Raw genomic sequence first — 15,549 nt, forward strand, 5'->3', positions numbered from 1 at the left:
AAAATTAATAATGTTTTTTAACATCTTTCCATCAAAAAGTGATTGTATCTGTAGAATAATAGTGATGGATTCAAATAAAATTTAAATTATTAAATAATTTTTTTTGACTATTTATGTTTGCGTCGAACCCCGCCCTCCCGAGCTGTCGGTCACGTGACAGAGGGCAGGCCAGGGTGAAGTAATCGAGCGCTCTCTCCTCTCCTCTCAGAGGAAACGGGATGCAGTTAGCTCTCGTTTAACGGTAACGGTTTGACTTACCGTTTAATTCACCGCGGTGGCGATGACGTGAGGTGACGTCAGACAGCGGTGGTCAGGATCAGCTCGGGCTCGCGGACGCCGGTGTGTTTGTGTGGCGGGAAGCTGCTCGGGGTCGGTTTGTTGTTGTGTGTGTGTGTTAGCTTCCTGAGCTAGCTGTTAGCAGGCTGCTGCTGCTGATAGCGGTGCGCTGGGAGTCAGTTATCCGCTCACAGGGAGAGCTGCACCGGGACATGATGGACGGAGGAGCCGCTGGAGGAGGAGTGGCACAGCCGGTAAACCTGCTCCTTCGGCAGGCCTGAACACCACCTTCCCTCCTTCCCTCTTTCCTTCCTCCCTAGCTGCCCCAGGACTACAGACCCTCTCTTCTTTTTCTGTGGTCACAATGGAGTCCGTCCTGAACCCGCTGCCTCAGTTCCCAGAAAACTCTTATAAGAGTAAGTGAGCACAGTGTGTCCTGTTACTGTATGTGATGAGGCTTTAACCTGCCCGCTGACCTTTGACCCCTCCTCTTCCAGTGACCGAGGAGGATGTGAAGAGGCTCATTGAGTTCAGGGCGTCCAACGAGGCTCTGTTCACTGGGAAGAGGAACTCTGCCAAGATAGCCTGGAGGTATGAGCTGCTCCAGTGTGGTCTGCATGTTTGAAAAAAACAAAAAAACAGTGAAATATCCCTTTACTTTCAAACAGTCTGTAGGAGATATTTCAGGTTTTTTGAAGTGTGGTTGTATGAGGTACTTCTTCATGATCAGTCTGTTACCTACAGTAGACGGTGGCTGACACGCCCCCAGTGTTCTGGACAGTGTCAGCAGCAAAATGCATTTTATTTAGACACCTAAAAAATTATATCAGTTAAAGAGTGTGAACTAACAAAGTAGACCAGCGACTCCTGTGTTCTGTGAGGTAAAATGAGTCAGTGGAGTCTGGCGGTTGCTATGACTGTGTTTTCCTGTCGGAGTTTGACGGGTAAGATAAAGTGGTGAAAGTATTAGTGATGGGCAGCTGACGCCTCTGTTTCTGCCAAAAAAGTTTCAAAGCTTTGATTCTTCAGACTGAGCAGAAGTCGTACCACCCGTCAAGACCGGGGCCGAAGCACCGTCACATCTCGCTGAAATGAATAGTGTTCATTTGATATGTGTGTAATAAAAGCCCTGTGTTCTATTAAATCTGCAGGCCTACTTTTGATCAGAAGTGCTGCATTAAATATAGACGTTATTGTCTTGAAATTTTGAGTCGATTGATCCACCCATCTATAGAAAATATCACGATATCACGATTTTCACAGTCAGTTAATCTGTCAGTTATTTTGTTGGTTAACTGATGAGTTGTTTCGTCTACGAAATTTCAGAAAATGGTGAAAAATGTCAATCATTGTTTTCCAAAGTCCAGGATGACGTCCTCAAATATCTTGTTTTGTCCACAACTCAAAAATATTCAGTTTACTGTCAGAGAGGAGTAAAGAAACCAGAAAATATTCTCAATTAAGAAGCTGGAATCAGATAAGTTGGACTTGGGTTACCAAAATAGTTGACAATTAATTTAGTAATCGATTAATAATTGCTTATTCGATTAACTCTAGAGCATATACTTAAACTGACATTGATATTTTTAGGTATCTTAAATACGTCTTGCTGCCGACTCTGTCCACAGCAGAACATTGCTTCACTTCATACACCGGTTCTCCTGATAATCTAGTCCAGATTTGACCAGTTTTTATTCTGTGTTGAATGTTTTTCAGACGTGGAAAAAACAGGGAACCCCCCCTTTTTATGTTTTCACAAAAAAGCATAAAAGTTTCATAGATTTGAAAATGGGTTTTCAGATACCATTAAAGCTTTAACCAAACTGTTTAACACACGTTCACCACAGTAAAAAGTAGAAATAATGGAGGACTGATTGCTCAGCAGTGTAAGTTAGGTTTCTCTTACCTGCTGAATCGAAAGCTAAGTTTACTGTGAGCTTTAAAACGTTCTGTGTTGGTGAGTTCCCTCTGTGTTCCTCAGCACCATCCTGAAAGGCCTGGGCCTGGAAGGGAAGTTGACAGCAGACCAGATCGCCAAAAAATGGGACAACCTGCGGACAAAATACAAGGTAACGTGATGCAGACACAGGTAAACACGTCGTGTCGGAGAGGAGTTTCATCCACCGACATTTAGATAAGACGTCCAGAGACGAGAGACGTAAGACACCTGAGTAAAAGTCTGATTTCTGTAATGACATTAATGAATACTAACCTCGTTCAGGATGTGTTCTCACTAATCATTTTTAAACTCAGTTAAGATTTTTCTTTTCACATACAATATGTTTGCTTTGATATTTTGATACAGAACAATACAGTGCTAAGAGAAAATAAAAAACTCAAGCTGTATAAATATAATACAGAAATGTATAATAGAAAATATGTAAAATATAACTAAAAGAAAGAAGCTGAACAGAGTTTAAAGGTCCAGTGTGTCAGATTTCAGTGGGTTTATTGTATAATATTCATTAATATGTTTTCATTAGTGTATCATCATCACCTGAAAATAAGAATCATTGTGTTTTTGTTACTTCAGAATCAATGAGCTCTTTATGCAAAAAAGTTCAGACTGAAATGTACTCAAAGTATAAAAGTAAACCTTTTTCAGCTTGTTACCTCTTTATTGTCTCGTTATGTCTTTTCCTTTTTATGTTTTTGTCTTTCACATTGATTTTAGTCTTGTTACATCTTTTTGGTCTTATTATGTTTTTTGTCTTGTTTTGTCCCTTTTTAATTACTTTTTTAGTTTCCTTTTTAATATTGTTACATCTTTTTAGTCTTTCATCTCTTTTTGTCTCTTTACATCTTTTTCATCCTGTTTAAAAGAAAATACAGTAGAATATACAAGTATGAAATAAACAAACACAAGTAACAGATGAACTTAACAGCAAACATTCATCAGAAATAAATAATTCATGTCCAAAGAGGAGCAGGACAAAGTGGACGCTCCACTTTTCACCAAACACAAACGCAAACATCCATAACAGAGTGCGAGCCAATCAGCAGAATGAAATAAACCAAACTGCACCAATCAAAATCAGCTCCACGTCTTGTCCGCTCTTCTGTCTGTTAGTTCTCTCCTCTGATCTCCGTTCCAGATGCATTCAGTGTGTTATTATTAAACATTTGAAGATCAGAGTCCAGGTGTTTCTGAGTGTGTTTGTGTTGTTCAGGACCTGAAGCAGCCCTACCAGGGCCAGGACAACATCGGGGGTGTGGTCGAGTCGTGGCCCTGGTTCCACATCATGGACGAAGCCATGCAGGGTCGCCTCTACAACAGCAACCTGGTGCTGAGTCCGGACACCGCCGGCCACCCAGGCCACCGCTGCAGCAGCCAGCAGAACCAGAGCCAGGAGAACACCGACATCCTGGAGTTCCTCATCAAGACGGAGATGGAGGACACGGTGGCAGCGGAAACCGCAGAGGATGATGGGACAGTTCACACGGAGGCTGCTCCTGCTGAGGGAGTCCCCATGGGCTGGAGGAGGATGAGCGAGTGCTCCTATAAAAGTAGGTAGATGCACCTGCTCAGAGTCCAGACCAGAGGATTCAGGTGCAGGATCATCTAATTAGCTACACAGACAAACTGTTTTAACTTTAGCAACACACATACAGCCGGCTTTTTTTTTTTTTTTACCAAGAACATGTGCTGTTAAATTAAAAATAATAATAATAAATGAATCATTGTTCTTATTCCAGCTGTTTTAGTCCAGTCACATCCGTGTCCATAGTTAAAACCTGTTTTCTTGTCGTTCACAGTGACTGAACCAGAAACTGAGAGGATGATCAAACTCCGAGCTGCGAACGAAGCTCTCTTCACTGGCAGGAAACATTCGGCCAAACCAGCCTGGAGGTGGGTGAAGGTTTTACTTTGGTTCCTGTCAGTCCTGCAGAGATCTGAGACAACAAGTACAAGTTAGTTCATATGGATGTAAACAACAGATGTAAACATGATGCTGTCCGTCAGGTTGGGAGGGTTTCTGATACAGTGACTGATTACCTGTTGCAGAGCCATTCTGTACGAGCTGGGTCTTCAGGGGAAGCTGACCACAGATCAGCTGGCAAAGAAGTGGGACAACCTGAAGAGGAGATACAAGGTAGGTCCAACCGCCTCCAACTCCAGAACCGATCCACGACTCGTAGAGACGTCTCTACTCAGGCGACTCATGCGAGAACCGCTCGTACCGACAGAGTCATTCATCAGATCAGTTTTAAAAGACTTCACCAGTTTTCTACTCAGGTACTTAAAAAGTAGAGCCTGAGCTTCCTGTGAAGAGATGATCACTTTATTTAGGATGAGAGGAGGAGGTTCTTGCTCTTGGCCTGAAGTTCTTCTCCTCATCATTACTCTGTAAGGCTGCACACGGTAAACGTGTCGGGCAGCGAGTTTAGATAAAACGATGCAGAGGAGCACTGATGTGTCTGTGAGTTGTGGACAACAGGAGCTGGCAGTGGTGTTGACAGGACGATAAAGTCCCTCTGTGGACGATCTGCAGAGTTCTCTGTCTCTACCAGGAGCTCAAGTTTCCCGCTCGAGGCGTCGAGACGAACCCGAGCTCCTGGCCCTGGTTCTACCGGATGAACGACGCCATGGAGGGACGTTTCGCCGGGGCGGCGCCCATCCTCACGCCCATCGTGGAGGACGAAGACGAGGACTGTGAGCCGCTGTCGCCGACGCCCAAGAAACGAGCCCGCCGGACCCGAGGGGGCATGACCGAGTTCCTGACGGAGTCGGAGATGGACCTGCTGGTCGATAACGAGGAGAAGAACGGATCCACGGCTCTGGGAGAGCTGCACCGCATGGCCGAGTTCACCTACAAACGTAAGAACGGCTGGAAAACTTTATGTAACATGGAACTGTTGACAGTTGAGTTGCATTGTGGGTAATTTAGCTTTTAACAAGGAAAAAAGATGACAACTCTGTTTCTGCTGTTTACATTATTATTATAATAATAATCATTTAAAATGTAAATTGTTCCTGTGTTTGAAATGTGTTGTATAAATAAATGTGTTGCAGTGACGGAGGACGACACCAGACGACTGATCGAGTTACGAGCTGCTAACGAGTCTCTGTTCACCGGGAGACGGAACACTGCCAAACCAGCCTGGAGGTCATTTATTTTATTTTATTTATTCTTATTTGATTTGACTGTTTGACAGGAACAGTGCACCAGAGTTCGCTTTAAGCTAATTTTCTATTTTAATTTGAATCATTTCACAGCGTAGTCGTAGTGAGCAGACATTTCATTTTTAGTTTTTATAAGTTTTAATAAGAAAGTTTGCTAGGGTATAGCTGTCCCTTTTAATGCCTGATTAAATCATCTGGGACACAAATTTAAAGGGACAACATTTTCATAAAAATATATATTTTAAAAATATAACATTTGTCCACCTGTGTTATCAGTGGGTGTTGTTAGTTTTAGATTTTGTAGGATTGAACAGATTTTTAAATTGTTTGAAGTTGTGAATTCTGTTTTCTGACTCAGAGACTCAGAGTAGAAACAGTAAACCAAAACATTTCATACATTACATTTATTTGATATATATAAACCTCTAAAGTATAAAATTTCAGTGTTGGTATTAATCATTTTTGAAGTATTTTGTAGTATGACAGTATTTGTACCAGTTCTGATGAATGTGTGATATCTGCAGCACATTGATTCATTCATCGTTACCACAGCTGACCGGTGTGTAACGTGTCAGAACCCTGAATAAAAACAACAAGAGAGAACATATTCACAACACAACAGCAACTTGACGATGACGAGATTTCACAACTTTAGATAAAAGACAACAAAATAAAATCTATAAATGCTGATCAAGCTCTGAAATAATCTGTTCTAAAATCTCTCAAACTCTGAGCTCAACATCCGTCACAGTCACTGGTGGGTTTGTGTTTCGTCCTCAGAGGGATTGTGAAGGAGATGGGTCTGACCGGGAAGATCACACCTGACCAGGTGGCCAAGAAGTGGGACAACCTGAAGACCAAGTTCAAGGTGACGACGACCTTCGACAGTCTGAACTCGTCCTTTTCCAAACGTGATGCATTTATCACGTTTCACAGTGTGTGCAGTTTTTCTTACGTCCGCTCCAAACAGAAAATTAATCTGCAGCTATTTTGATTATTGATTACTTATTAAAGTCAGCAAAAGTGTCTAAAACTTGATGGTTCCAGGTTCTCAAATGTTCAGATTTAGTTAAGTCGTCTTCTCCTCTCTAACAAGCAGACCTCTTACAAATTAGAATAATAATGATTAACTTTATTTATAAAGCATTTTTCTCTACAAGGCTACAAAGTGCTTCACAGAAAAAGGACGATAAAAACAATAACAAAGAAACAGAAGATAAAATCAACATAAAAATACAGAAAGTAAAAAGTCACCAAATAAGAAATATCACAAAGATCTCAAATTCTAAATTTAATAAATAATAATTAATAATATAATTAATAATAAATAAATGTATATAAATTTGTAATCTATCACAGCTACAAGGTGCTGGAAAACCTTGAAAGCGCTTGAAAAGTGCTTGAATCTGATATTGGAAAAGGTTTCTGGACCCCTGGCTGTGAAGCTGCTGTGAAAATCATCTATCAGGAGGAGGAAGTGTTGACCATTTGTGGTTTTGTTGTTTTGCTGGTTCTGTGCAGGACCTGAAGTTTCCTCCCCGGGGGATGGAGGGCCAGACTAACCCCGCCTCCTGGCCCTGGTTCCAGCTGATGAGCGACGCTCTGGAGGGCCGACTGGCGGGAAAAGCTCCCAGAGTGACGCCCGTGTGGAGCAGCGAGGAGGACGGCGCCTTCGGCTCGTCCCCGCCTCCCGACAGAGACTGCTTAATGGCCGAGAGGAGCAGCGTGTCGGAGCTGGAGAGCATGGTGGGCGGGGACGGCGCCGAGGCTGACGGGAACGTCACCTACATCGACGCCAGCGGAGAGGAGTGTTCGACGCCCTCGGACCTCTCTTATAAAAGTAAGACGGGCTCTTCTTGACGTCACTGTGACATCAGCATGTTGTCGTCACAATCTTGTCAATTGAAAAATAGGTGCAAACATGTGAAAGCAGGTGGAGCAGACGGACGGACGTCCGTCTGCTCCACCTGCTTTCACATGTTTGCACCTATTTTTCAACTAGTGATCAATCTGGCAATAATTTTTCCACTGATCGATTAGTTGTTTAGCCCTTCAAATGTCAGAAAATGTTTTAAAATTAATATTTTGTGTCATAAATGTGTTGTGTAGTTAATCTTTCGTGTTTGTTCCACAGTGACGGACCAGGACACCAGGAGGATGATTAAACTCCGTGCTGCCAACGAGGTGTTGTTCACCGGCAGGAGAAACGCCGCCAAGGCCGCCTGGAAGTAAGAATATCACCCCACAGCCGACGTGTCACACGTTCCCGTAGGTGCCTCCGTCTCACCTGTTGTCCCCGTGTCCACGGTGTCTGTCCTCACTGTCTCTCAGGGCCATCCTGAAGGAGCTCGGGCTGCAGGGGAAAGTCTCCACCTACCAGATGGCGAAGAAATGGGACAATCTGAAGAGGAGATACAAGGTATTAACACGGTCTCGGTTTAATCCTGCCGACCTCTGTAGATTTTGTTCTGATTATTCTTTCTCTTTCTTTCTTTTTAAAAATATTTTTCTCCGGGAAAAGTGTTTGTGCTGCAAAAACTGCACGACAAAAATTCACCAAAAGTGTGAGTTTTTGGTGTCATGTTGAAAACAGCTCGGCTCCGTTCACTTTCAACACGAAACACCTGAAACCAGCAGAATGACGTGTGATGCTTTTTTTTTTTTCCCCAGAATTTTTTCACCATCTTTATATTGAAAGAGGGTTCTAATTGGTCAGGGTTCTCATTATGTTCTAATTAGGTTCTAATTGTCTTTATTTATTAGAGCGTATTGAACAAATTTAGTCGTCATTTTTTTCAGTTACATCAACAGATTCTTATTGTCTCCTCCTCCTCCTCCCCTCTCCTCTCCTCTCTTCCTCTCCTCTCCTCCTCACCAAATCTTCTCCTCCTCTGTTCCTCCTCATCTCCTCCTTTCATCCTCTCCTTCTCCTCCTACTCCTCTGCTCCTCCTTCACTCCCTCCTCTCCTCCTCCTCCTCGTCCTCACCCCTCCTTTCTTCCTCTCCTCTCCTCTACTCTTCACCTCCTCCCCTCTCCTCTCCTCGTCCTCACCCCTCCTTTCTTCCTCTCCTTTCTTCTCCTCCTCCTCTCCTCTCCTCTCCTCTCCTCCGCCTCATCCTCACCCCTGCTTTCTTCCTCTCCTCTCCTCCTCACCTCCTCCTCTCCTCTTGTCTCCTCTTCTTTCCCTCCTCTCCTCCTCCTCGTCCTCACCCCTGCTTTCTTCCTCTCCTCTCCTCCTCACCTCCTCCTCTCCTCTTGTCTCCTCTCTTCTCCCTCCTCTCCTCCTCCTTGTCCTCACTCCTCTTTTCTTCCTCTCCTCTCCTCGTCCTCACCCCTCCTCACTTCCTCTCCTCTCCTCTCCTCTCCTCTCCTCTCCTCTCCTCTCCTCTCCTCTCCTCTCCTCTCCTGCTCTTCCCCTCTCATCTCCTCTCCTCTCCTCCTCCCCTCTCCTCTTCCTCCTCTCCTCCTCCTTGTCCTCACCCCTCCTTTCTTCCTCTCCTCTCCTCTCCTGCTCTTCCCCTCTCATCTCCTCTCCTCCACCCCTCTCCTCTCCCTCCTCTCCTCCTCCTTGTCCTCACCCCTCCTTTCTTCCTCTCCTCTCCTCACCTCCTCCTCTCCTTTCCCTCCTCTCCTCGTCCTCACCCCTCCTTTCTTCCTTTCCTCTCCTCCTCCTCCTCTGCTCCCCTCTGTAGGACCTGAAGTATCCTCCTGTTGGGATGGAGAGCGTGGCGGACGGCTCCTCCTCCTGGCCGTGGTTTCACCTGATGAATGAAGCGATGGAAGGCCGCCTGGCGAGCAGCGCCCCACTCCTCACCCCCGTCACTCAGGACGATGATCAGCATCCCGATCCCTCCCCTAGACACCGGTCCCGCCCCACGCCTCCTCCTCCTCCCCCTCCCCCCGCTGCCTCCACGGACTACGGACAGGAGACATTTGGCGACGGCGGCGGCGGTGGTGAGCAGACCCAGCGGAGCTCAGAGGCGTGCGATGGACCACTGGGAGGACTGGAGAGGGAGTGGGAGATGGTGGAGCGGGAGCGGGCGGCGCTGGAGCGAGAGAGGGAGATGGTAGAGAGAGACAGGGCGTCTGTGGAGAGAGAGAGGGCGGCGGTGCAGGCAGAGCGGCTGTGGCTGGAGCGCGAGCGGGCGGCGGTGGAGCGGGACAGAGCCATGGTGGAGCAGGAGAGGGCCACACTGGGACGAGAGAGGGAGGTGCTGGACCAGAGAGCACTGATGCTGAACTCTGTGGGACACTCGGGACACCTCAACGCCCTCATGTAGACCATGATGCTCTTGGGGCGGAGAGCGTCCCCGTAGAGACGTCCTGTCTGTGGTGGAGGCGTCTGGACCTGCTCCGCCATCGTGGTTTGGACAGAGACGTGGTGGCTGACGGTCGTCCACACGGAGCCGAACTGAGCTCGCTGGGTAACTGACTGGTCCTGGAGCTGTTCACCAGCTGGGCAGCAGCGGTGGCGGTGTGGGCGGAGCTAACAGGAGGGCTGCACAGTTAGAGATTAATGACCTCAATCAGGACAATTATTAAAAAAGAGATTTGGATTTTTAAAGTCGATACTGACCGACAGATATTTGGAGGGAAACACTTTATATTGAGGTGTATCTAATAAGCCTTATAGGCCTCATAAGATACTTATTAACATGAATATGTGTTAATAAGACTGTTATAGATAATAATAACATAATAAGCATGTTAGATTATAAGGACATTTATAAGCACTTTTAAGAAACTTGTTAAGTTTATAGACTGCTTAAAATGTTAATAAAAGTTTATAACAGCATTACAAACATTTATTGAGTTTAACTAACTTTCCTGTTATGTCATCATTAAACCTTTACTGAGCTTTTCTTGTTGCTTTATTAAGATTTCTACATGCTTAAGTCATGGTTAATAACTGTTAATTAGTGGATAATAAAGGATTAATTAACCTTAATAAACACTTCTCACACTCCAGATTTGGTCTGATCTGGTTAACTGTTAATAAATGTATAATTAAGTATGTAGAAATCTTTAAAAAAAAAGATCTTAGTAAAGGTTCAATCTTATAATAGGTTAGTCAGTTGATTTTGTTTGTAATATTATTAGTAACAATTATAAGACAGTCATAAGGCATTTATTAACATTCTCAAGCTGTCTGTAAACTATAGACAAGTTTCTTATTAAACCTTTATAAATGTATTATAACATGTTTATTATATGATTATTAACACTTATACAGTCTTATTAACACATATTAATGTTAATAAGCATCTTATAAGGGTCTTATTATCTTTTAACTGACACTTATTTCCAGCACCTCAATCTAAAGTGTTACTGTTTGTAGATCCACTAACTATATTTTATCATATAGTCGTTCTCTTTTAAAACCACTTTTCTGTCATTTCTGAGTCTCTTAAATCAAAACAATAACAAAAGACGTACTTTGATGACATCGTGAAGCAGCGTGGGATCATGGGAGTTGTTGTCTGCATTGTTAAACAACCACCAGCGCTGATGAAAATCTGTCTGACGTGAATCAGACAGAAATTCTGATGTTTTAAAGTTTTATTCACGTTACCTTCAGTCACGTTCATCGACTTCTGTCCTCGCTCTCCGATGAATCCTGTGTGTTACAACAGCTGACAGGAAACGCACTGTCACCTTGAATACATGTTTTTTGTCCTGTTTGGGCCTTGTTGGAAACATTTGGTGGTTGAAATGAGTTAATTGGTTAAGTCTCTTTTACACTCGACAAAAAACCTGCTGACATGTGGCTTTTTCCTTCAGTGGGAAAAGGTACAATCAGTATTCAGTCCAGGGTCGAGTGACTCTGCAGTAACGTGAGTATTTATTGTCTGAACACAGCACCCGGGTTGATGTGTTATTTTCAGCCCTTTTTGGTGGAGTCAGTGAAGGTTTGTCGCCTCTTTTGCTCCGTTTTGCTACTGGGTTTGACTCAGTTTGACTGGGTTTGACTGGGTTTGACTCTGCAGCCTTGTGTTTACTGCTGAAGTCTTTTGTATTTAGTCGAGCAGCTCACTGACTTCACAATTCTTCACATCAAAAATCTCCCGTTATTGTGTTACCTAGGAGACTTCATCAGGAAATGTTTCCATCAGCTGAAAGTGAACAAAGACAGTAAAATACTGCAGAAAACTAACAATACGAACAGCTACACAGAGAAAAAACTCAACTTCAAACCACAGAGATTCGGTTAGAAGCTACAAAAGTCCTGAGAGCTGAAGACAGACATGTAATTCTTCTTCTGCCAGCATTTTTAAAAACAGTTGTTGCTCTGACGCTGCCTCCAGCTGTTAGTTAGTTTGTGTTAAAACACCAGAATCACACAATAAAACAAACTAATTAACAGATGGAGGCAGCGTCAGAGCAGCAGCTCCTCTTTAACATTTATAAATGAGCTGATAAATGATTTTACTTCTGACTTTTTAGTCCTGACTGTGCAGCTCTCTCTGTTCAGACGTCTGAGTGTCGATGAAGAACCCTGGAGGTGAACACCAGTGTTCCCAGTAGACTAACCTGAGGATGGAGACCAGTTTGGACTGGAGGAGAACTTTAATGTGCATTCAAATGTTTCCCACACGCAGAGTTTATCTGGGCGGACAACCCAAACAGAGCTTTTTGTATTTATTTACAAAAATCATTTATTTAAGATTGGTGACGGCAGGCGGAGCAGAGTCACACTTCGTTTGTTACAGGAGGTGGTTTAACCGAATGTCCTGATGTTCTGAAGGTTTTCCCAGAATCCTCAAAGAAAAAATGTGTTTGCTGCAACATAAGTAAGATTTTTAACACTCTGATTCCTGAGCCACAAACAGCTGGAGCTGACAGATGTTTCTGCTCAGTTTGTACAACAAGAAAATGAGATTAAAACATTTAATCATCAGTGATATTTTTTCATTTTTTATTCTCCTATTTTCATGCAGGATGGCGCTCCGCTTCAGATGTTTCAGACGTTTTGTGCAGACGCTCGTCTCTTCCTCAGTGTTCAAACTGCCCACAGTGTTACAACCAATCACAGGCGAGACGCTGAAATGTAAACATTATTTATGATCACAAGTTAAGGATAGAATGGGTAAGATTTGTCTGTTTCTGTTTCTAAATGCATCAGACAGAGATTTGATTGAGTTTTATTCCCGGGATGTGAAATAGTGACGTCTTGGCTCGGTGAAAGATCCTGAGCAGCAAAATAATGAGAAAATGAGATGATTGACAGGGACTGTTTTCTTGTTTGAGTCGATATAGTTTTTTATTTTCTGAGGAAAATCCTGCAAAATTTTTCTTTAAGTCATGTTTTGTTTTTTCAGCATAAAGTAAAAAGTTACACACACACACAGTTCAGACAGCGTGTGTGTGTGTGTGTGTGTGTGTGTGTGTGTGTGTGTGTGTGTGTGTGTGTGTGTGAACATGGCTCCAGGCTTAAGATCTACAGTAAAGATTCAGATATGGAGTAAAAAACTAAACCTGACCTTCAGTCAGAACGATTAAAGAACAGTCACTGAACATCAGTCTCAGAAGAATAAACAGCGTGAAAAAAATACTTTCAGATCTGTTTTTATTCTTTTTATTTTTCTAACTGGGCAACTTGTTAAGAAAAATTCTCCAGCAAAAGACGAAGCCTCTTCAGGAAACGATAAAGTCTAAGTGCGGCGTGAAAAACCTGTAAGAGAGAAGAAAGTCTGCCATGTTTGCCACAAAAACAATCCTCGATTAAATTTCTGTCGATTGATTAATTGATTGATTGATTGTTGCAGCTGTAGTTGATCTTGTCCAGATGTGACACATGCAGCAGTTTGGTGTCTGATTGTTGACTTTGAGGATTCACCATCAACTTCAAAACTTCAGTGTTCTCTTAGAAAATGTTTCTTGAGGGTCGACCCCCAGAATAAATTCTGTTCCTGTTGGAAACGCCGAGTTTTGTCCTGAAGTTGGACTCTTCTGTCTTCTGTCTTCTGTCTCTGCGTCGTGATGATGTTGGAAGCTGAAGCTCCTCTCTGAGACTCTGAGCTGTGCATTAAATCATGTGAATGCAATAACTGTGTCGTGTCATCGAGCCAAAACTCTGAATGTGTCTCACACGTCACGTCCACGCAGCGCCCAACACGTTTCATCGATTGAAAACAGCAGTATTGACATTATATTGATTGTCTTCAGACTGATCGTCAACCAAAGTTCATCTGTTTGTTTGTAAATCTATTTTTCAAGAAGCGCCTGACGACATGTTCATGTTGTAGCCTTCAATAAACAGAACAGAACCACTAACGGCACAAACAGCATTTACTGCACCGATCATGTCTCTGGTTTCCACAGGGAGGAAAAAAACAGCTGCTGATCAATATGTTTGTTTCTTTGTTGTTTGTTTTCTACTATATTTATTTGTGTCATCAGTTAAAGCAGAAATAAAAACATTTGTTTTGGAGGGTTTTAAAAAGTTTTTGGAAGTTTTGGAAGGCTTTGTTAAAGTGTTGAAAAAGTTTTTTTAAAGTTTTTAGAGAGCTTTGGGAGGTTTTGAAAAAGTTTTGGCTGTTTCATGTTGAGTCCCAGGGACGTCGAGGACTCAGGGTGGACCTGGGACAGGTCAGGACGGAGTTTTCATTTGTTCATTTTTCTTTTCTGTTCCAGGTCAGATCCCTTCTTCCTCAGCCGCCACAGGGAGGCGCTGTCGGGTTGAGCAGGCTGCAGCGCATCACGTTAGAAAACACGTTGACCTCTGTGTGTCTCAGTGGTTAAATAGTTCAGAGTTCTGTGTGTGTTTTCATCACAGAGGTGTTGAAGTTCTCATCTTCTGCTTCTCTAAACTCTAAACTAGGGACACAAAAAAACAGAACTGTCCCTTTAAACTGAAGGCAGTGAACACATCAGTGAACAACAGCAAGCTGTCGTTAACTTTTTACTCTTTAAATATTCAGAGCAGTTAAACTTTTACACAGTATTTTACTTTACAGAACATCAGGGGTGGAAGTAACTAATTACAAATACTCAAGTTACTGTAATTAAGTAGGTTTTTGGGTACTTGTACTTTTATGAGTAGATTTTCAAGTCTACTTTTTCTTGTAAAGTCCACATTACACCATGTAATCTACTTAGTTACTTTTAAAATCATAATTGAATACTGAGTACAATTTGAATTTATGTCCAAACCTTTTATCTGCATTTTAGTAACTAATCAGATGATCTGATGACAAACGGACCAATGAGAATAATCAATCACAGATGGAAAAGGAAACGCAGCAGCAGCAGGTTTAAAGTGAGGATTTCAACGACTTAATAAATTAGTTAACGATTAAGAATGTACTAATCAATATTTAATCAATAGTATAAAAACAGCAGTAATTTCACTTCATTTAACATCTCGTTGTTTTTGGTGTCATCTTACGTCTTTTACGTCTCGATACGTCGTTGTTGTCTTGTTAGGACTCGTCGTGTTGTTGCGTCTTTTACGACTTTTTTCATCTTGTTACACGTTTTTGTTTGTTACATCATTTTTGTCTTTTGACGTCTTTTATGTATTTTTTGTTTGTTGTCTTTTACATTTTGTTTGTCTTGTTACGTCTTTTTTTGTCTCATGTGTCTTTCACCTTGCTCAGTCTTTTTCATCTCGTTACATTGTTTACGTTGTCTTTACTCTTGTTACACGTTTTTCACCTTTTAACCCCTTTTTCATCCTGTTTTGCCTTTTTTGTAATTTTACGTTGTGTTGCGTGTTTTCTGTCTGCGCCATCCAGGCAACGTTTTTTAGAGACTTTTACGTTGTTTTTCATCTCGTCTTTTATTGGCTTGTTAATTTTTATAATTTCAGTTCTCCTGTTACGTTTTCTTGTTACGTTTTTTTGTTGTTAAATCTTTTTCATGTTATTATGTCTCTTACATTATTCTTGTTATATTGTTTTTTGTCCTGTTATGTTTTTTACATCATTTTTTGTCTTGTTACGTAATTTTTTTATCTTCTGGCATCTTTTTTGTTACATCTTTTCTGTCTTATGTCTTTTGCTAAGCCTTGCTAAGTCTAAGCCTTGCTAAGTCTAAGCCTTGCTAAGTCTAAGGCTTGCGTCTTTTTCGTTGGTTTTTGTCTCATTACGTGTTGTTCATCTTTTTGTATCTTTTTCATCCTGTTACATCTTCATTAGTGTTTTTC

At 42.4% G+C, this 15,549-nt stretch overlaps 1 protein-coding gene across 2 annotated transcripts; it reads left to right on the forward strand.

Annotated features, from left to right (window-relative positions):
• Positions 1-54: 54 nt before the first annotated feature.
• On the forward strand, positions 55-10,459 carry LOC146317142 (uncharacterized). 2 transcript variants are annotated; one of them, XM_084733628.1, is made up of 13 exons: positions 55-692; positions 774-867; positions 2,258-2,345; positions 3,447-3,783; positions 4,033-4,126; positions 4,283-4,370; positions 4,789-5,095; positions 5,291-5,384; positions 6,182-6,269; positions 6,923-7,241; positions 7,536-7,629; positions 7,733-7,820; positions 9,095-10,459. In XM_084733628.1, the coding sequence occupies exons 1-13, from the start codon at positions 641-643 to the stop codon at positions 9,680-9,682; spliced, it is 2,331 nt and encodes a 776-aa protein (XP_084589754.1). In that variant the 5' UTR covers positions 55-640; the 3' UTR covers positions 9,683-10,459. The 2 variants fall into 2 exon arrangements, with proteins under 2 accessions (XP_084589754.1, XP_084589755.1); XM_084733629.1 differs by having other exon boundaries at positions 421-692; positions 4,283-4,374; positions 4,748-5,095.
• Positions 10,460-15,549: the final 5,090 nt, after the last annotated feature.

The sequence above is a fragment of the Lutjanus erythropterus genome, chromosome 13 (genome assembly GCF_056507025.1).
Source record: "Lutjanus erythropterus isolate fLutEry1 chromosome 13, fLutEry1.hap2, whole genome shotgun sequence".
Lineage (NCBI taxonomy): Eukaryota > Metazoa > Chordata > Actinopteri > Lutjaniformes > Lutjanidae > Lutjanus > Lutjanus erythropterus.

What these genes read in the sequence shown, in the direction of transcription:
- LOC146317142 (XM_084733629.1), top strand. Translation starts at nt 641, where the DNA reads ATGGAGTCCGTCCTGAACCCGCTGCCTCAGTTCCCAGAAAACTCTTAT. An exon ending in CTCGGACCTCTCTTATAAAA is followed by an intron (nt 7,242 to 7,535) that starts GTAAGACGGGCT and finishes TTTGTTCCACAG; the next exon opens with TGACGGACCAGGACACCAGG. An exon ending in GCCGCCAAGGCCGCCTGGAA is followed by an intron (nt 7,630 to 7,732) that starts GTAAGAATATCA and finishes ACTGTCTCTCAG; the next exon opens with GGCCATCCTGAAGGAGCTCG.